The sequence below is a fragment of the Balaenoptera physalus genome (assembly GCF_965194825.1).
Source record: "Balaenoptera physalus genome assembly, chromosome: 16".
In the NCBI taxonomy this organism is placed as follows: Eukaryota; Metazoa; Chordata; class Mammalia; order Artiodactyla; family Balaenopteridae; genus Balaenoptera; species Balaenoptera physalus.
In genome coordinates, this window is record NC_138898.1 from 88,214,497 (window position 1) to 88,235,267 (window position 20,771).

A 20,771-nucleotide genomic window follows, 5' to 3' on the forward strand; every position below is an offset into this window, starting at 1 on the left:
ATGGTACCGTGTACGGTCTTTCCTTTATAGTTCTAGGTTGCGAATTTTCTAGAAGGGCCTTGTCATAACCTAAGTTATGGGGATCACAAAGAACAGATGTCCACCCCTTGGGCGGTCCCCGACAGGAGTTGGCCGCGGGCGCGGGGAGCCGGCACCTGGAAGCCGGGGCCCCCCTCGAGGCCGACCTGGGCGGGCGGGGCGGGGCCAGGACCGCGGCCGGAGCGCACAAAGATGGCTGGCGGCCCGCCCCGCGCCCGGCTCCCGGAGGCCGGAGCCGAGCGTTCCCGAGCGTTCCCGAGCCCTCCCGAGAGCTCCCGAGCGTCCCCGAAGCCTAGAGGAACCCCGGGAGCCGCGCGGGCGGGAGCGGCCCCGCCCCGGAGCCTGGGAGCGGCGGCGCCGGGGCGGGGGAGGGGAGGCCGGATGTGAGTGGAGCGGCCATTTCCTGTTTCTCTGCAGTTTTCCCCAGCTTTGGGTGGTGGCTGCTGCTGGGCTCCGGCTTCCCATCGGCGGAGGGCAAGGCGGCGTGGACAGCGGCCCCGGCACCCCGCGCCCCGCCGCCCGCAGCCGCGCGCCCGCCCGCCCGCCGCGCCCCGAGCTCTCCGCTCCTCGCCTCAGCGCCCGCCCGCCGCCGCCGCCGCGGCCCAGAGAGCGGCCCAGATGCAGGCCATCAAGTGTGTGGTGGTGGGAGACGGGTGAGTGCGCGGGCCGGCCCGGGGGTCAGGGGCCGGGGGCCGGGGCTAGGGGCCTGGCGGGCGGGCGGGCGCCGCGAGCTGGCGTGGGGCCTGGCCGGGCCTCTCCCGGGCGGGGGGCGTGGGCCGCCACCCTCCCCGGGACCGGGCGGCGCGGGCCTGGTTCCGGCTTTTTTTTTGGGGGGGGGGAGGAGGGAGGGGTCGGCGATCGGCAGCCGGAGGGAAAGTGAACTCCACCCTCCCGCTTTCTCCGCGGCCCGCTGACCGCCCGGCAGAACTCGCCCCGGGCCGCCACCCTCCCTCGTTTGCCTGTAGTTGGGGTGGGTTTAGGGAGTTGCCTTTCTTAAAAAAGGACCCCCTCTTGATTTTCCCATTAACCTCTCGAGTTTCATTGAGACCTTTCGTGGGTCCCGGCGGTCCCAGCTCGGTCGTAGGGGAGGAATATGTGCACGGGCTGGTTGGGGGTGGATCCTAAACTGATTCGCCAGGGGGTGCCTTCCGCTTGTACTTAAGCCACTTCTCTGATTTTTTAAGGGACTCTCTGTTTGCTATTAAGGTGGGGAAACTTTTAGGATTTCTAGCTGCGAGGAGCTGGGTGTGCTTAAGACGGTTCCTTTCTCGGAACGTGGTGTGATCATACATTAAAAAAAAAAAAGGAAAGAAAAAAAAGAAGAAAAAGCTGGCTTTCGCTTCATGCGTTAAGGTTTGGGATGTAGCAGAACAGCCTCGCTGAGCCGGGCCGCCCTGTGACTCAAGGCAGTTCTTTTCACTACTGTCTGTGGTGGTTCCCGGCCCTAAAGGAAGACTTGTCTTAGGCAGTTTTTTCCTCCCCTGGAAACAAGAATCTCAGTGTAATCCGAGCAAAATCGTGCGTCTCAGCGTGGCTCGAGTACAGGAACGTTAACAAGGAAGCTCCAATACTTACTACCAGTTGCAGTAAAGTCAGAATGCAACTGGTACCTATTTGGAGTCTTGTAAAGTCGAACGAAGAGTTCTGGCATCCCTGTACCCTAAACTTGTTATAAGGGCTGGTTTGCTTTTATGCCTCTCGATGAATTTATGAGTTCTCGGTTTCTTTAGATCATTGTAAATAAGGCATTTGACTTGTTTCTATAACTAATTCAGATCCATGAAGGACAATCAGACAACTGATTTTTTTAAAAAGATGCCCTCTGTGTGATTTGTCAGGCTCACAAATGTGAAAGATTATTGACACTTCATAGTTCTGTCTATATAATTAAAAATTGTAAGTTTCTATTTAGGAATATGTATAGTAGTTTTGTGGGGTTTTTTTAACCCTTTAAAAGAAAGTTTTAATTTGGGGGAAAATGTTCAGTTAATTGGTTTAACAGTGAAATCACTAAATTCATTTAAATGAAGTTTTGATCCTTTTGCTACTGAATTAACTGAGCATATGTCACTGTCTTAGGAACATTTTAAATTATCTGAATTTCCTTTAAAAATTAAGAATGCGGAATCAGTAATACATACTAGTTTTCTTTAAGTCATATTGCTGATAATCCATTTCTAATCCTAGAATGTAATATTCTTATTTGAAAAATTTAAAAACATAAGCACAGCAGACATATTCAGTTTACTTAATTATACTTACAGACTGTGGACCTCTACTGTTTGCCTTGGCTTGTTTATCTAGTCAAATACTTGTTGAATGCCTACTGTGGGATCTGGATCCTTCCTTCATATCCCCACCTCGCCACTTATGGGGAAACGCTGAGCGTATCACTCGTCCCCCAAGAGAGGTGCCTCAAGGGGAAATTGTGAGGATTAAACAAGATGCTGGATATTAAGTGCCTCACAGGTGCCTGGCCCCTACTGAGTGCTTAGTGAGTGCCAGCTGCCAGTATTTTTATTATTATTGCTGTTTTTATTACTCTGAGGCACTGTTAGGCTCTGTGGAAGGAGTGTTAGGCGTAAAACACGGTGACCTGGAGTTTTCTGTCAGTTTTTTAGTACTGTATTTGACATTGATGTTGACATTAGAAGTGAAATGTACCTTTACGAAAAAAATTGAGCTGTATTACTTTAAATTAGGAATAACGTAGCAGACAAGGCTTAAGTGAAAAATCTAGGTATATACTTTTCCCATCAAAAATATTTTTCTGCTTTTATCTGAATAAACTATACTCCTGGTGGGAATGTTTTATTAAAAAATTGTTAAAGCTGTAAGTGCGGGTCTAAATTTTGTGGCGTGAAAGTTGCTTAATGTTGTGGAATTTCAGGCAGTTAGGGGCAGTTTAAGCAGGGAAGGCAAACTGGTTGAGATTCCACAAATTGGAGGCTTCCTTATTTTAAAAATATTCTTGGGAATTCTGGTTAAAGGCTCTGTCATAACTATTATAATTAGCACCAATTAGCCTATATTCTTCTTCTTCTTCTTTTTTTAGAAATTAGCTTCTGCCTCTGACATTGGTTTTTTTTAAATTAATTAATTAATTTTTGGCTCCATTGGGTCTTCGTTGCCATGCACGGGCTTTCTCTAGCTGCAGCGCGCGGGGGCTACTCTTCGTTGCGGTGCACGGGCTTCTCATTGCGGTGGCTTCTCTTGTTGCGGAGCACGGGCTCTAGGCGCGCGACCTTCAGTAGTTGCAGCACGCGGGCTCAGTAGTTGTGGCTTGCCGGCTCTAGAGTGTGGGCTCAGTAGTTGTGGCGCACGGGCTTAGCTGCTCCGAGGCATGCGGGATCTTCCCGGACCAGGGCTCGAACCCGTGCCCTCTGCAGTGGAAGCGCAGAGTCCTGACCACTGGACCGCCAGGGAGGTCCTGAACAGCCACTTTTAATTGTGCGTTGTTTCGGCTTTGCTTGACTGGGAGGCTGCGGGTGAGTGACTTGAGCCCCCGCCCCCCATTTCACTCCAGGTGGCGCTAGTGGTCTCTCCAGCCCAGTGTCCGATTTAGACATTGCTGTCCAGGAATTTTTTTAGTTGAGCATGATAAATGCCTTCCATGATGTCATCTTGATAGGAATGTACACCAGCTCCTGCCTACTTCCACTGAACAAGCAGTAATGGCGTGATCCATGAGTTCAAGTTTCTGCATTGCCTTCCAAATTTATGTTTAGTATTTGAATCTGATCTTGGTTGGTAAAATTCTGTGTAATGTGTTTTTTGTTGTTGTTGTTGTTTTAATTTCAGGTGATAATTCCAGCTAAAAGTTTGGGGTTGGGTTCAGTGAAGGAGTATCAGGAGTCCATTTTTATAAACCTTAAAGCCGCCCTTTATAATCTGTCTTTTGCATTAATCAGTTAATGTGTTCGTACTTCCTACTTTTTCACCTCTGTATCATCAGGTAGCTCTAACTTAGAATTGTAGTCTTCCTAGAAAGGAGATGTTTTACCAGGGATCCTGCTACCAGGGCAGTTACCACATGTCACCAGACGGAATTTTTTCTTGCAGCATCTTAATGTGAAAAATGTCAAACATGGAAAAGTTGGAAGAATTGTGCAGTGAACACTCATATACCCACCACCTAGATTCTGTAATCAACAGTTTGCTCTATTTGCTTTATCACATGGGAACATGTTCCCATTTGGGGGCAGTAGTTTAAGAGGATATGATACAGAAGTTGATTTTGGAAGGAGAATGGGGGTGACACACAGATATAAATTCTTGGTTTTGAACTCTGCATCTTTAGCTGACCCATATAATCAGCTATCCCAGGGTTAGGCTTGGTGGTTCTAGAAGGACAGTCTGGAGTAACGGCTGCTTCAGATTTGAACTCTGTCGTAGGTGGCATCTTCAGCCTTGAGTGTTCTAGTAACTTCAGTGTTGAGAATCTGAACTTTTTGAAGCCTCCAATGCTGATAATGACTGGCTTTCTGTAAGTTGGTTGGAATGTCCCCTGTTGGTGGCAGAACATCAGAATTTCAGTTAGGGTTTTGTGTTTTTGTAGCACTGAATTGCTCTATTAATCCATAAATTTTCTGAACTTACTCTCTGCGTAGTTATACATTTACTGAAGACCTGGTGTCTTCAGTAAATGTATAACTGAAGTCCCCAAAACCCATTTCTTGGCATAAATTGAGGACTTTCATTCAGGGTCTTTCATTAGTGCAATAAGTATAAATATATATTTGATACTTATAATTCACATTCCACTACATTCTATTAATTTGTTCTTAAGATCCTAGGTACTTTTAGGGGTTAGGGGAGGGGGAATTAGAAGGGAGTCAGAAGGAACAAAATTCCAGTTATAAATAAGTACTAGGGATGTAATGTACAACATGATAAAGGTAATTAACACTGCTGTATGTTATAGATAAAAGTTGTTAAGAGAATAAATCCTAAGAGTTCTCATCACAAGGAAAAAAATTTTTTTTCTATTTCTTTAATGTTGTACCTTTAAGAGATGATAGATGTTCACTAAACCTATTGTGGTAATCATTTCATGGTGTATATAAGTTGAATCATTGTTAAACGCCTTAAACTTATATAGTGCTGTATGTAAAATATACTGCAATAAAACTGGGGAAAAAAAGATCTAGGTACTTTCAGACAGCTATACAGGCTCCTTATTTTGGTTTACAGTAGTCATTGGAGAAATCTGGTTTTTCTGTCCTACTAAGATCAATTTATTTTTTTTATTTTTTTAAGGCAATGCAGAATCTTCTTCTTTTTGAGTTTCCTGAATCCCTTACTTTTTCTTTTCTTTCTTTCTTTCTTTTTTTTTTTTTGTCTGCTCCGGGTGGTGTGTGGCATCTTATTAGTTCCCCTATCAGGGCTCGAACCCATGCTCCCTGCAGTGGAAGCACAGAGTCTTAACCCCTGGACTGCCAGGGAAGTCCATCCCTTACTTTTTTTAAAAAATTTATTTTATTTTTGGCTGCATTGGGTCTTAGTTGCCGTGCGAGGGCTTCTCATTGCAGTGGCTTCTTGTTGCAGAGCAAGGGCTCTAGGCGCATGGGCTTCAGTAGTTGTGGCACATGGGCTCAGTAGTTGTGGCTCACAGGCTTTATTGCTCCGCGGCACGTGAGATCTTCCTGCACCGGGGCTCGAACCCGTGTCCCCTGCGTTGTCAGGCACATTCTTAACCACTGCACCACCAGGGAAGCCCCATCCCTTACATTTTAACGTGAGGAAATTGCCAGTGTTTCTAGATTTATCGATTTTTATGTGCTTTTAAGTTTTGGTTTATAGGTTTCAGGAAGTAACACTGAAGTTTACCGAAAATTTTTTAAGGAAAGGTTTTCCTTGAGGTTCTCCTAATTGAAAAATAAAGGACGTAGCAGGAACATAATTTACCGGCTTTGGTCTTGATTATTTCTACAAGATAGAGCAGAAGCACAGATAGGTTAAAAAAAATGTGCTCAATTGCCATTAGATTAAAATGTTGTGTGATGACTCACTGTCACTTAAAACTTAAATAAATATTTTCTATCTACATTGTCAACTTTGTAACCCGTAAAAGAGCTAGTAACAGTTGCGATTATCACAAATAAGATACTTAAGTAAAAAAAAAAAATGTGTTTATGTGAATGTTCTTCTAGTAGACTCATGTTCACTTTCTAGAGTTACAGCATCTTTCAAAGATTAAAAAGAGACCGAACCGAATAGTTAAATATATAAAATTGGAAATTCCAAAGCAAATAGTAACTTCCAGAAATTATGCAGCAGCATCAGTCAAGACTGACCAAATAACTGCTTCCATTCTTTCTGTGGGGAAAAGCTGTGACTTTGTCTGAGCCGATGTTGACTTTGGCCTCTACCATTTATTTATGGAATGTGTTTAAAAGTGGTGAGTAAATACACTAATGGGAGGTAAATAACCTTTGCTTTTTATCTGTTTTTTAAAATTAAGTAAACATTTAAATCAAAGGTTGGACATGTACTTATTTAAAAAGTCAGAATTTTATACTTTACTAATTTTCTTATAGAATACAGCTTTTTAGCAAATGATGATTGGTAATAAAATTTCATTTATTATTAGGTGATGCCAGTAGAATTCTTTACAGTTAAACCTTTCAAAAGATGAAGCCTCAGCTGAAGGTGGAGTTTCAGGAAAAGAAATTTTGGAGCATTTAAAACACAGTTGCTGGTATTTATAGTGATGGCTTTGTTCCTCATACATATAGGAGAGACTTAGGACAGGGTCTTGAAGTGAAACTGATATTTTAACATAACAGTTAAAACTTTTAGAGCTTCTTATCTTTGACATTAAGAGGCAATAACTATTAACATTTTTACACAGCAACATTTGTAATTTTGCAAAGAGATTCACTTATCATGGCCTTAGAGTCCACTCTCTTCCTCAGCTACCACATCCAGCCCCTTGCCAAGCCACGCTTGTTCTTCCCCACGTCTCGGTAGCTCTTGGAGTGGCCCACTTCTCTGCACCCTGAAACCCCCTCCACGGTCCAGGCCACCAGGGCTGGTTCCTGGAACACAGTGGCAGCTGCTTCCTTGTTTTCAGCCTCCAGTTTCAGCTTCTTTGGTCCTCTTTCCACACTGTCATCAGAGGCTTCTTCTAAAAATGCAAATCTAATGGTTTCTCGGCAACTAAAATCCTCTGTTACTTCCCAAGTAGGATCAAGTTCCAGGCCCTTAACGAGAAGAGAGGACAACTTCTTCAGATTTCCCTCTGCCACTTCCCCCTTCTTTCTTCGTCCTTCAGTTTTACTGGGCTTCTTGTAGTCTGGGCCTCCCCATGTGCTGTTGCGTTTGCCTAGAATGTTCCTCCTTGCTGTGTCCCGACTCATCAGTCTCAATGACATTGCTGCCTCTTCTGCCCCCAAGACTAGGTTAGATCCCTTTGCTGTAAATTTCCAGAGCATCTTTAGTAACACTTACCACACCTATAATTTTATGTAATGACTGCATTTTGCATTTTTTAGTTTAATAACTGCATAAGTTCCATGAGATCTTGTTCATTGCAGTATCTTTAGCACCTAGTGTACTTCCGGCATAGCACCCAGTTTGCTGGTATTGATTGAAATTGCATTAATGCTCACAATAGTTTGGTGATGGAGTTGGTAGTTTTGCATCCATCTTACAATTGAGAAAACTGAGGCATAAGGAAGTTGAAACTTAAACAGTTCCAGCCAGTAAGTGGTAGAGTTGGCTATGGGTCGCACATCCGGGACAATGACTTCAGATATCTCAGACTCCTACTCATTCAGGTTTTTTTTTTTTTAACATTCTAAGCTTTTAACAAAATGTATGGCTGTTGAGTCATTTCTGTTTAGAAGGCCTTTAGGAGTTGGACGCTAGCTCCTGATGATGTCATGTTTGACTATGAGGTCTTTGGGGTGAGGGAGTTCCAGCTTTTGTTAAACCTTGATAATGTTGAGTGCAGCAAGTATTGGCAAGACCGCCTGGGCCTGTAATCTGCTCTTATTGAGAGGTTTTTGCTAAGAGTGCAAGGAAAATAGATAAGCACTTAACTTCTTTATGGTGAGTCCTAATTTATAGTAGTAGTTGAGATTGAACAACAAAATCTTTCGACTCAGAACTCCAGTGTATCTCGTGACCTTGGTGAGCCAACAGGGAACAGCAGGGAGATGGGCCCATGTAAGGAGCATTTATTTGGTGAGCCCTTGGGAGGCCAGGGACTCTGAGAAGCCCCTGAAGCCACCCTGTGAATGTTGTCAAATTTGGAGAACGTGTGTTGGCTACTGGTGCAGTGATCATCTTAATTTTTAGGTGATATCCCCTTGAAAAAATTTTCAGGTGGTTGGGAGACTTTCATCACCGCCCTGGCACACTGTATCTGCTTCCAGTTGTGCGGGAGGCCCTCCTGTCTCGGGAGTATTTCTACACTCTTCTCTGTTACTTCTCCTCTTTGCAGCTGTTTGGGAAGTTTACTCCAGCGTCCCTGAGCCATTAATTAATATGTCTGGGACGTAATGTGTTAGCTGCTCTAAAAGTTTATGGGGGATGTGAGGATGTGGCAAGGTGGCACGTGAATGCAGATGAATTAAAGTGAGAGCAGTTGTGTGTGGTGGTTGGTGACTAAGCACTCTCCTTAGAGAACAGTTGTCACTGATGGCCAGAGGGAAGGCTTTAGGAAGGTGGTGGGATTTGAGCTGCCACTCGGAGGCAGCAAAATATATTACTTAGCAACAAAATGGAAGCTGGAGAGGAAAGCTATGTTTGCATATTAGTATTCATCAAAATAATTTGAGAATAGATTTGCAGATTCTTGGATGAAAGCCTTCTAGAGATCTTCACAGAAGAGACTTTCAGTTTAAAAATACTTTTCCCGGGGACATCCCTCGTGGTGCAGTGGTTAAGAATCCACCTGCCCATGCAGGGGACACGGGTTCCATCCCTGGTCTGGGAAGATCCCACATGCTGCGGAGCAACTAAGCCCGTGCGCCACAGCTACTGAGGCTGCGCTCTAGAGCCCGCGAGCCACAGCTACTGAGCCTGTATGCCACAACAACTGAAGCCCACACGCCTGGAGCCCGTGCTCCGCAACAAGAGAAGTCACCAAAATGCTCGTGCACTGCAACGAAGAGTAGCCCCCACTCGCCGCAACTAGAGAAAGCCCGTGCGCAGCAACGAAGACCCAACAGAGCCATCAATCAATCAATCAATTTAAAATACTGTTCCTGTTCCACCTTGTGCTTATTAATAAGTATTTCTTGACTACTAGTGCTAATACCTAAAGCCAAAACAGTGTGTGAAGCCTCTGGACTCTGCCTTTCTGAGTAGTTCTAGTTTGTTTACTTTAAATTTCAGGATAAAACTATGTGTAGTGTTAAATAAAAGGTTATAGAAACTTTTTAGGGCTAAGTACTTGATGTGTACTTCTTGATTTTTCTATAAGTTATTTTCACCGAATAATGAAATCTAAGACTGCATTCATGTTGACTAAGCAACTTACACCATTTTTTTCTCTCTTTAGAGCTGTAGGTAAAACTTGCCTCCTGATCAGTTACACGACCAATGCCTTTCCTGGAGAGTATATCCCCACTGTGTAAGTATCTTGAGTTAAACTGGAAATTAACTTGTCTGTGATACGTTGCTTTGGATTCCCTTGACCTTTGTTCTGCTCTGCCTTTCTTAATCCTTATGCAAACAGATGTGATTAATTTTCCTCTCAATCACTGAGGTCTCATTATAAGGTATTTGGACTTTTAAAAAATACTTAATCTAATGTAAAGTTTCTGCACAGTGATGAAGCACACAGCTTTCCTAATTGGTTTTTAGATATTCAGGAAGTGAAGGTTAAACCAACTGTGAAGTACAGAGACTGGATAATATAAGAGTTTCGGATAAGTTTGGCTTTCTGGGCTCTTTGTGTGAAGGGTCAAGGAACTGGAACAAAATACTCCATTATGGTTTAATTGGCCTTTTCTGGCAAGTAATCCAACGGTTACATGTCACTGTTGAGTTATTGGGCTTTGGAATTGAAACCAGGGTGTGTGTGCGAGGTGGAGTGTAGAGTGGGGGGACAGATGGGAGGACGGAATCAGCTACTGAGCTGCTTATTCCCTGTTGGCAGCAGAACTGGGCGGGGGTGGAAGAGTGCTTTTCTGCTGATGGGGTTACCAGGGAGCCTCGTCACGCACCGCCCTGCGGCCGGGAGCTCTGTCCTCATGGCTGCGGTGCTGGTGGAGAGGAAACGCCTCACTTCCCACCGTGCTCACCCCCTCAGACACAACAGGTACATCTCGGTGTCCTGTGTGTGTTTTAATCTAAGTGGGATCACACTGTCCTGAATTTATGGTGGGGACTTTCTTAATCTCCACATGTAGCTAGAGCTAAATCATTAACAGCTGTTACTGACTGAAGTGCTGTAGCGGACTTAACCACTGGTCACTTGGCATTGCGAACAGGGCTGGCTCAACGTCATTGCACGTGTCTTTGTGCACATGTGATGGATAATTAGAGGAACTGTGGCAAAGCAAAGGAAGGGACACTTTACTCTGTGATAGATGCTACACAGCTGCTGTCCCGAAGGCTGTCACTTTGAGCAGCTGTGACGGAAACACCCCCTTCACACATACTGTGGTTAACATGAGCTGAAAAAAGTGACCTCATCATTTGCATTTCTGGTCACCGGTGAGGTTAAAATCTTTTGAATGTTTACTGTCCATGTATACTAGTCTTCTGTGAATTGCCTTTTGAAATCCCTTGCTTGTTTTTCCACTGAAAATTCTTCTTACTGATGGAACTTGTGTATATGAGAAATATTTATCCCTCTGTCTCTCATTTGTCTTTGAACTTTGTTATGGTGTCCTCTGTTTTTTTATGTAAACATGCCATTCTGCCTTTTCCCTGAGTTTAATGTCTTATTAAAAATGTTCTGTAGGATTTTTGTAGGTGAAGTTTTTATTTTTCATTCATTTAGAGTTTATTTTTTGGTATGGTATGAGGCAGGAGCCTGATTCTTCTTCACAGGTTGAAAAAAAAAAAAGTCCCAGTACTGTTTTGAATAATCTATCATCTTCCCGCTGAAGCAGAAATACAGCATATGAGACCTTTTCTTTATGAAAGCTGGTTTGGTCATTAACTTTTATAAATCACAGTGGAACTTACTCAGACCATGACTTTGCTGTCACAGTGTAGTAAGATCCTAAGTTTTAGTCTTAAGTATGCAAAAATTAATTCTAGAATTCTATTTTAAAGGCTGATGTGTTGTATTCTGCTTGGCACTTGCCCTGGTTTACCTTGTGATGCCAGATTTTAATGAGCTACTCCATGGTACTCGCCGTAATTTTTTAATGTCAACCTTATTTTCCCCCTGTCAGCCTGTAGGCCTTCTAGGCTTCCTCCTCTTATAGTTAAACTAATTTGTGTGTAGCAGCCTCAAATTAATTTAAATACCTGTGTGAACTCACTTTGAAAACGTTACACAATAGCTTCTCAGATCCAGTTTGCTTTGCGTTACCCTGCACTTTGGTCGCAGGGTGGATGACCAGGGCTCAGCTTGTGTGTGTGGGGGGGTGTTCTGGAAACAGTGCCAGTGCAGCCGCCCTGGCGTGCCCCCTGAGAACGACTCACACGTGGACATGGAAAAGTCAACACGTGGGGTTTGAAAGAGGGATTAATTTTATACTTTATTTCTTCCTGGGGAGAAAAACCTTAATGTTTTCTTTATTAAAGGCAAGCAGGTCTTTATTGCTGACAGTGACTTGTTTTGGTTAAATTTAGTAGCTTGTTCCTGTTTCTCGGGTGTTTTTCTCAAGTGCTGCCTTTGTTTCCCTTACACTCCAGTTCCCGTTTTCCCTCTGCTTCTCAGCTCTCGGGAGGCCTCGCCGCGCACCTGCAGGCGGGGCTGGGCATCTGCTGGCCTGGCCGCCTCTGGGCCTGCCTCGGCCTCCTCAGCTCTCTGCGCCTGCAACCCCAGCCTGGGCACCACTCAGCTCCCAGGTCTGTGCCTTGTGCTGCACGGCTAGAGACTAACCATTTTCGCTCTGTCCCACAGCTTTGACAACTATTCTGCCAATGTTATGGTGGATGGAAAACCGGTGAATCTGGGCTTGTGGGATACGGCTGGACAAGAAGATTATGACCGATTGCGCCCCCTCTCCTATCCGCAGACGGTAAGGAGCACGACTGATGTGTAGTTTGTCCTTCGCAATTCCTGATTATTTAATTAATTCATATCACCTCGATTTGCTTATATTGCTGTCTTCTGGGTATATCGAGTAATAATAACGTTAAATTAGTTCCATAGTGAATATCCGCCTAGATGCAAACCAGGGTTTTGTTTGTTTTTATTTTTTGAGCATTACCAGTTATTAACTATGGCGCTGTGCGTTTTACATTCTTCCGTGTAGTTTTAGGACAGTTTTAGGACAGCCGTGTGAAATAGGTACTGTTTTGTTTTGGCTAAATAGTTTTAAGAGCAATTAGTTTCCAGATTAGTTTGCTTTGTGACAGTTTTGTACCACAGAATCAAATTAAGCAGTGAAGATTAAGGTTTCTTTAGATCAAGTTAGTAACTAATCTTACAGGTTTAATACTGTTTTTCTATAAAATACATGTTCGTTTTTTGCAGCTTTAGTACCTAAATCTTCTCAATGTAGATTGAGGTTTTAGCTTTATAAACATGTGTCCACTGTGTCCAGTCAGAAAACTGTTAGATTGGGTTTGCTTGCGTATCTGCTAGTAGCTTGTCTCGTTACCAGAGCTAATTATACGGAGCTGTAGCTGGTGGAGACATGGTCAGAAGCCACTTTTCTCTCAATAAGCAGTTGTCTTACTTGTATCATTTGCTTCTTGTAACATGTCTGTTCTTTGTTTTAAAAGTGCTTTTTAAAACAGCTCTGGAGAGTTAGTGACTAACTGGCCAGGGCAGTTTGCACAGAGGCAGCTGAGCGAATTCCTTGGGTTCAAATTCCGCCCTCCCTTCCTCGAGAGTGACCGGGCAGGTTTCTTCACCTCTAGTCCTGCCCCGTTTCCTCGCAGGGCTGGATGAGGAGAGATGCAGAGCGTAGAGCACGCAGCACAGCCCCGGGCGAGTCGCTGCTGTTGGGGCTCCTGCTCGTGTTTGTGTAGCTGTGCTGGTAGATGTGGGGAGGCCCTCGGTTCCGAGCTGCATCCAGAGGAGAGGAAGATGCCGGACCTGCTCGCAGCGAGCCGGGCAGCCAGAGGGGTTGGGGTCAGGGAAACATCCCGGAGAAGGCAGGCCTCTGCCCTTGCACTGATTTAATTATCACTTTGTTCTGGGGGGGAGTGTGAGTGAAGAGTTAATTAGTCCTAGTCTACCCAAATCTTGTTTTTTGTTTTTGAAATACGGCTTTTTCCAAGCAAAACTTACTGTCTTTTCCATTTGCTTTCTGCTAGAGGAATTGCCAAGTTTCTTTCTTTCTTTCTTTTTTTGGTCCGCGGCATACGGGATCTTAGTTCCCCGACCAGGGGTTGAACCCACACCCCCTGCATGGCAAGTGTGGAGTCTTAACCACTGGACCACAGGGAAGTCCAAGCACAGTTTCTTTGAGCTGTGGATTTTTGCTGATTGTCCTTTAGCTGAATTCTGGGAAGAGTGCTAAACAAAGACCAAAACCATAAAATGGGAGGCTTGAATTGGCTGGCTTCTCAGTTAATCTCCAGGTAAAAGTTAACTGTGATTACGTATTAAAAATCAGCCCATAGTCACCAAATGGTTCGAATTCTTCAGTATTTTTCAGTAGAATAGTTGAGGAAACTGTTCTGTCCCCAGTGGGTGCTTGCTGAGTCCAGGTTTCAAAGGCGTCTGCATCGAGTGGTAGAGTAGGAGTCCCCAGTCAACTGGATACATCTGGGAGGGCGGCGTGTCACTACTGAGAAATGAGAACCATCTGCTGTGACTCGGGGGGTCCAGGGCGGGGTGCGGCTTCTTCCTCTGAGGCGGTCACTCGCAGTAAGTCCAAGGTGACTTGGCAGGATCCGCACTTTGCATGCTGAAGAACACCTAGATACGTGACACATTGAATCAGGCTGTAGTGTGTGAGGCCTGAAATTCAAGTGGGTGTTGTCCTTTCGGGGCCAGGACTTGAACTTTTCACATCCCATCTGGGGAAGGCAGTGGACCTGCACCGCGGTGTGTAACCCACCCCTCGCCAGCTTAGGAGCAGAGAGGGGTGGGCACCCAACTAGCGGTTAAAGCTGTGCCTGCTTGGACTCCTTTGGAGACGAGAGGGTTATCTTGGCTACTGAAGGTCGCCCCGAGTGCTGAGATGCTGGGGCCTGGAGGGTCTCCTTCCTGGGCCATGCTGTCCTGCCAGGAGGAGCAGACCCTGGAAGTGACAGGCTGGCACCTGGATTTCTTCTTGGCAAAGAGAAACCTCTGAGCTTTGTACTAAATGAAACCCGGTCTCTGGTTTGCAGGCCTGTCTCTGTGGCTCATCCGTGACTCTGCCCTGACCCGCTCCTGAAGGGCCAGCTGGGTGATTTCATGCCAGGATCTCCCCACTCTCTAGGCCTTCGTGACCTACAAAGAGACATGTGTTTCCTGTGGTCATTTAATCCTGGCATCCTCTGTGGAGCTGAGTTAAAACTGTTTAAACCATTAGTTTCCACTTGGTTCTCCAAAAGGTGGTGGGCACGGGGTCATCATTCGGAGCGGTGAGGTCCAGCCCCCTCATTCTCCTGGGAGAGGCTGGTCCGTTTGCAGACGGCTCCACTGGCAGGCGGGCGGGCGGGCGGGCCGGAGCGCCAAGGGCTGCTGTCATTTTGGGGCCTGTGAGGGAGATCGGGCTGCGGCACGGGAGTCGAGGTCGGTGGAGGCCCAGGGGCGTCCGGTGTGGGGAGGGCAGGCCGCCACAGAGGGAGAGTAGCCTTCAAACCCAAAGGGAGATGGGCCTGAGACCCAAGACAGCAGCTCAGGAGGAATGACGCCGCTCCAGGGCACGGGAGTGACCCTGTGAGGAGGGCTGAGGGCAGAAGGACAGCGCGAACGCCGTGTGGGGCGTCAGGTCGGAGAGCAGAGGTGGGAGGGACCGGGCGCTTGACGTTAGTCGTCAGAAGCGCCAGAGGCGTTTTCTTCAAGCCACGTTTGGGCTGGGGCAGAAGGAAGAGGAAGGAACAGGCAGGCGGTGTCACGTTAACGTAGGACGGACAGCAGGTTTCTTCTCCATCAGAAAGATGTTCTGAAAGATGGAAAAGGGTAGAACAGATGTGGTTAAAGGCTGTTTTGAAGCTGAGTTTTTGTGGCCGATCCCCATGAGTCCCTGTATCACAACGAAGCTTTGGCATCACTTCAAGGTCTTGGGAGGACCAGGCTTCAAAAATAACCCATAGATTCAATCAGGGTAGTTAGAGAAACTTCAACATTCGCTGTAAATTGTAAATCGGAGAAGCTTGAGTAAGATGAAATTAAAATAGTTGTCTCGCCGTCTTTCTCTTGATTCTAGAATTCCAGGTTCTCTATTGCTGAAGAGCAAGTCTTCAGTTCTTATTGGAACAGAGGAGTGAATTGAAAGCACAGTGATACACGCTGGAAGTGCGGTCACTTCTGGGCGGCCCCTGCATGCACACGGGGGGCGCGAGCAGCGCTGTCCTTTCAGTAGAGCGGGTCCCTGAATCTGAGCCGCGCACCCGTGAGGTCACAGCCCTCACACCCGGCCGCCTTCCTGGACAGCGTCTCGGCCGAGAGGCCTGCTGTGCAGACGGCCACGTCTCCTGTTGGCTCCAGCTGGGCTCCTGTCTGAGAACTTGGCCGGAGAGCTTTGAGAGGTGTGTCGTTGCTGATGGACGCCCTCGCTGAGGGTGGGACACCCCTCTGGCACGTCCTTGCTGAGCAGAAGCCATGGGCTTCATGCTGGGGAAGGAACCTCCCTGTGCCACCACAGGTTGAAGGCGCGCCTCGGTCTCCACCGTCTCTGACCTTCACTGGGTGACGGAGTGATTCAGCAGCGCCTGGCGTTATAGACCTGCTAGGTCATCATCTGCTTTTAGATCCCTTGGGAGGGTTGAGACAAAATTCAGATGAAGAATAGGTAACTGGTTATATTGATTTTTCTTCTCACCTTTTACTAAACTCAAACAAAGTTCTCATGCATTACTAGGTTGGAGAAACGTATGGTAAGGATATACCCTCCAGGGGCAAAGACAAGCCGATTGCCGTATGTAAAACTTTCAATCGACTTCAGTTTCAAGCTTTATCTGTTCTCTCATTTCACTTAGTTTTCCTAGGATTTCCTATTGAGCCTCACGTTCCTTGAGTGTTTTATATTTAACGCACTCAAGGTTGGGGTTTTGCCTGACAGTTTGCCTACTGGCTTGAATCAGAGCAGTGTGTGAACTGCTTTCCTCCCCCTCCCAGGGGACAGGAGCGGCTGTCGTGAAAGGGCCCCTGTCCAGGCTGGTTGGGGAAGGAGTGCAGGGCTCTACCTTGCAGCTCACGTGGCCCAAGTGCTTGGCGGGAGCGGGACTAACCACGCTGCGGGCCCTCCTTCCTCCCGCTTTGGTGTCCGGTGCAGGGCCTGTCGGGCGAGGCTGCACGGTGCTGGTGAGCTAACCCACCCCTGCTTTGAGATGTTGTGATCAGCCCAGGTGCTGAGATGCTGTGGTGATTCTTGGACAAGCTTGTGCATGTGCTAGCATTTTCAGTGTCATTTACGAAAAGCTATTGTGTGGGATGTTTCTTCCCTTTCAGGTACAAGGTATCAGCTGGATGATCGAAAGTGTTAACTTGGGAATTGTGTGCATTTCACAGAGTAGCCTAATTGCCTTTTTCCAGGAAAGTGTTTCATAAATCTAGCATTTTAGAAACTCTTAGGCATTTTTTAATATGGGTAAATATTTAAATTTCCCTTTTTCTTTTTTGGCCACGCCTCGTGGCATACGGGATCTTCGTTCCCTGGACCAGGGATCAGACCTTTTCCACCCTGCAGTGGAAGCGTGGAGTCCTAACCACTGGACTGCCAGGGAAGTCCCAAATTTCACTTTTTACACAGTACGGTGCAAGTTTTCCGGAGGCCCTGCTTGGGTCTGAGAAGCTCTGACAGCTGGCAAGACGCCACTTACATACCAGATCGTCCTCCCTCCCAGAGGGACGTGCCTGTTTAGTGAATTCTTGAGACCCGGCTTTGTGCCTGGGACTCTGACGGCAGTTCTTTAAGAAGCAGTTTAATTGGAACCCAGTGACCATCTAAAATTGTTTGTACTTAAGATTGTGATGGGAGCGTAATGAAAAGCATACCATTTGAGGATAACAGTTTTTAATTTGAAACTGCTTTTGACGGACGGAAACCAAGTTTTATAGAAATATTGCCATAGGACCTGACACTCATTCTTGTCCCCGTGTAGTGACAGAGCATTAAGTTAGTTCCCAGTGGGAGTTGGGAAGGATGGAAAAGAGGCCTCCCAGGGGTCTAAATTTGATGTCTCTCTGTAGCCTCGAGTAACTTCTAGCATATTTCGTCCTCCATTCCCCTTCTCACTGGTAACTGGTGCTTCACGTGCTGGTTCTGGTCTGGGAGCGTCTGACCACACTGCAGGGGTGTCGGAGAGAAGGCTTGCGCCACGGTTGCTGGTGCGCAGCGTATGCCCTGGTCCCATGCTTCCCTCCCAGCAGCACTCAGGAAGCAAAGTGCATTCCTCACTGTAAGACCATTTTCTGAACACCTTCCTGTGTTTTCTTTTTATAGGATGTATTCTTGATTTGCTTTTCTCTTGTGAGTCCTGCATCATTTGAAAATGTTCGTGCAAAGGTAAGTGGGATTTTTTAGGAAAATATTTTGTTACATAATGTCACTCTCAAGAAGAAACATTAAAAAATAAAATACCATTTACTGATAGAAACTTTCAGTTATTTAAGTTGATTTTAGTAATTCTACTACTTAGGTAATTTTTTTACATAAGTAATCAGTTTTTTAGGTACATGACTTGAGTATGCAGTTCTAAAGTCTCAAGGTCTGATTCAGAAGTGCCGTGTTCCTGGTTAAAATAATGAAGCACTTCGGAGTCGGTCTAATAAAAATAATGACCATACTTTCTACTCTGGCATCTTTCATGAACGTAGTGAAAATGACGGGTGAGAGGCCCTTCAGTTGGGATCGGGGACGTGTCTGGTGGGGGTAATGGCGGTAGAGCTGAGACCTGGGTCCAGATAGTTTTATTCTCATCCTTGAATACGTAAGGGATTTTGAGATGACCTAAGAACCTGGCCTGTTTTACCAAAAACAAAGTAGTTTGCGGGGGGCAGGAGGGTGGGGGTCGTCCCTCCTCTCTCCTCTCTCACAGACCAGTCGAGCTGTCAGTAGGGGCGTGAGTCCCAGGCTCCAGGCGGGCTGGGCACACCCCGCAGCCGGTCAGTGGTTCTGGAGGGTGTGAGCTAGGCGAGGGGACGTGGAGACCAAGTGGGTGGTTGCCGCAGTTGGGCCCCTGTGTGGATACAGTTCAGGCGAGGGCGGTTCCCAAGGAGAGGCTGACTGCCTCCTCTGCTGGTGCCTAGTGGTACCCTGAAGTGCGACACCACTGTCCCAACACTCCTATCATCCTGGTGGGGACGAAACTTGATCTGAGGGATGATAAAGACACGATTGAGAAACTGAAGGAGAAGAAGCTGACGCCCATCACCTACCCGCAGGGCTTGGCCATGGCCAAGGAGATCGGTATGGAACCCCCATTGTCATGTCTGCTTTGCCCACGTTTTTATTTTCGTGATGGAGGCTGCAGTCCCGCCTGGGGAAGTGGACTCGGGGTCTGGCTTGCCTTTCGGGACCCCGCAGAGCAGGGCCCTCGGTGCCATGTCAGGGTGGGGGGCGCCCCCGTTCTGATCTGAGGGTGAGGCTGTGTTTCCCACAGGTGCCGTCAAGTACCTGGAGTGCTCGGCGCTCACGCAGCGAGGTCTCAAGACGGTGTTCGATGAAGCTATCCGGGCGGTTCTCTGCCCGCCCCCCGTCAAGAAGAGGAAGAGAAAATGCCTGCTGTTGTGAATGTCCGGGCCCCTCCCGCCTGTCCCGTCCCCCAGGACCCTTTGTACGCTTTGCTCAAACGGTGGAGCCTTCGCACTCAATGCCAAGTTTTTGTTACAGATCAGTTTTTCCATAAAACCGTTTTGAACCAATCAGTAATTTCTAGGTTTTGTTTGTTTAAAGTGTAAGAGTTCAAACTTTCACATTCTATTAAAGTTTAGCCCTAAAATGACAAGCTTCCTTAAAGCCTTATTTTTCAAAGCCCCTATTCTTGCTCAGATTAAGAGTTGCCAAAATACCTTGTGAACTAAGTTGCATTGTTGGGCTAAGAACACTAAGCACTAAACTGTTCAAAGACCTTTGTCTGGAAGAGACTAGCTGCTGAGGCAGGAGATGCAGACGCTCGCTAATGAGTTTCAGACGAAGAGCAGTACAGCCTCCTTCCTGAAACGTTGCCATTTAATGCATCCTGATTGGCCAGCCCACATTCCCTACCTAACACTGTACATCATAACGAACGAGTGTAACAGCTCAGCTCTTTGGATCAATCTTTTTGATTTCGTAGTGAGATTTTTAAAACAAATTAGTGTATTAGATTTTGTGAGATTTGGAACAGAGCTCTTACTCCCGTGCTCCCTCCCATGAAGCGTTCTGCTCTGGCCGTGGGTGCGCCGGGTGGCGTGTGTGGAACACTTGTGATCAGAGGATGAAGACAGTATTTTAACAAAATATGGAGATTAATTTACACTACATTGTATATGTAATAATTAAACTATTAAAAGTGTCACGGGTAAACGTTTTAAAAGGTTAATTTCTGTCAAATGCAGTCGATGATGAAGAAAGGTCGGTATTATCAGTAAGTGTTTTCTTAAGCTTTTCCTTTTCCTTAAACGTGCCCATCCCTCCTGAAAGTGGGCATTTAATCCATCTTTGACCTCATCATTTTCATAGTTGCTAACTTAGTAAGTGCTTTTCTTATAGAACCCCTTCTTAACGAGCAATATGCCTCCTTGTATTATAAAATCGTTCTGAATATGCATTAGAAAAATTTTTTTGTAGATTAGTAAAAGTGCATTCCTGTTTTCATGTTACCTTATCCAAAGCTAGTAAGTGCTTTCCTTGGTTTTCTAGTAACTAGGTGTAAAAATCCTATGTTGCAGCTTTACAGTTTTTAAAATACTTAGATATTCTTAAACTGTAAACCCTGCCGGATGACCGACACTGCACCTGGACTAACAACACTGCCCCCTCTTGCCTCACAGCGTGCACACGCTTCCTTTCCTTGCCCTAACGATGTCCCTTGGGGTGTGTGAGGTTCTGTCAACCCCGTGCTCGTGCTAACGAAGTTCTGTACAACTTACCCACTGGCAAGAATACGAGCTTGGACCTTTCAACCACTAGAACAAAATTTTTTAAATTGACAGTTGCAAAATTGTGGAGTGTTTTTACATTGATCTTTTGCTAATGCGATTAGCAGTATGTTTTGCATGTATGACTTAATAAATCCTTGAATCATGATTGGTAATACTGGACTTCTTGAGAGCTTGGGGAACCACCTGCTGGGGTATGCGTTTGTTTGCCTCCCTGTAAAACCCTGGGTCGTTGGATGTTCATTTCCAACGCATGTTTTCGTGGTGGGGGGGACAGGGAGCGGTCCCTCTACGGGGAGAAGATGGAGGAGCCAGCAAACAGAGGGGGCGTTGAGTGACGTTCGGTTTGAGACCTGGCGAATGTTGGCGAGACTCATGTGATGTCCATGCAGGGACGTGTGTCAGC

The 20,771-nt window shown here is 46.3% G+C and overlaps 1 protein-coding gene across 2 annotated transcripts; it reads left to right on the top strand.

Moving 5' to 3' along the window:
• The first annotated feature begins 401 nt into the window (after positions 1–401).
• Positions 402–20,513, top strand: RAC1 (Rac family small GTPase 1). Of its 2 annotated transcripts, XM_082429996.1 has the most exons (7): positions 402–692; positions 9,551–9,622; positions 12,077–12,194; positions 16,143–16,199; positions 17,727–17,789; positions 18,533–18,692; positions 18,886–20,513. In XM_082429996.1, exons 1-7 carry the CDS (start codon positions 658–660, stop codon positions 19,014–19,016), a joined length of 636 nt encoding a protein of 211 aa, XP_082286122.1. In that variant the 5' UTR covers positions 402–657; the 3' UTR covers positions 19,017–20,513. The 2 variants fall into 2 exon arrangements, with proteins under 2 accessions (XP_082286122.1, XP_082286123.1); XM_082429997.1 differs by lacking the exon at positions 16,143–16,199 and having other exon boundaries at positions 413–692.
• Positions 20,514–20,771: the final 258 nt, after the last annotated feature.

Bases quoted from the DNA above. Each gene is read 5' to 3' on its own strand.
- RAC1 (XM_082429996.1), top strand. From the start codon at position 658: ATGCAGGCCATCAAGTGTGTGGTGGTGGGAGACGG. The intron at 16,200-17,726 runs GTATGTAAAACT...TTCTTTTTATAG, and splicing joins GCAAAGACAAGCCGATTGCC to GATGTATTCTTGATTTGCTT. The intron at 18,693-18,885 runs GTATGGAACCCC...TGTTTCCCACAG, and splicing joins GGCCATGGCCAAGGAGATCG to GTGCCGTCAAGTACCTGGAG.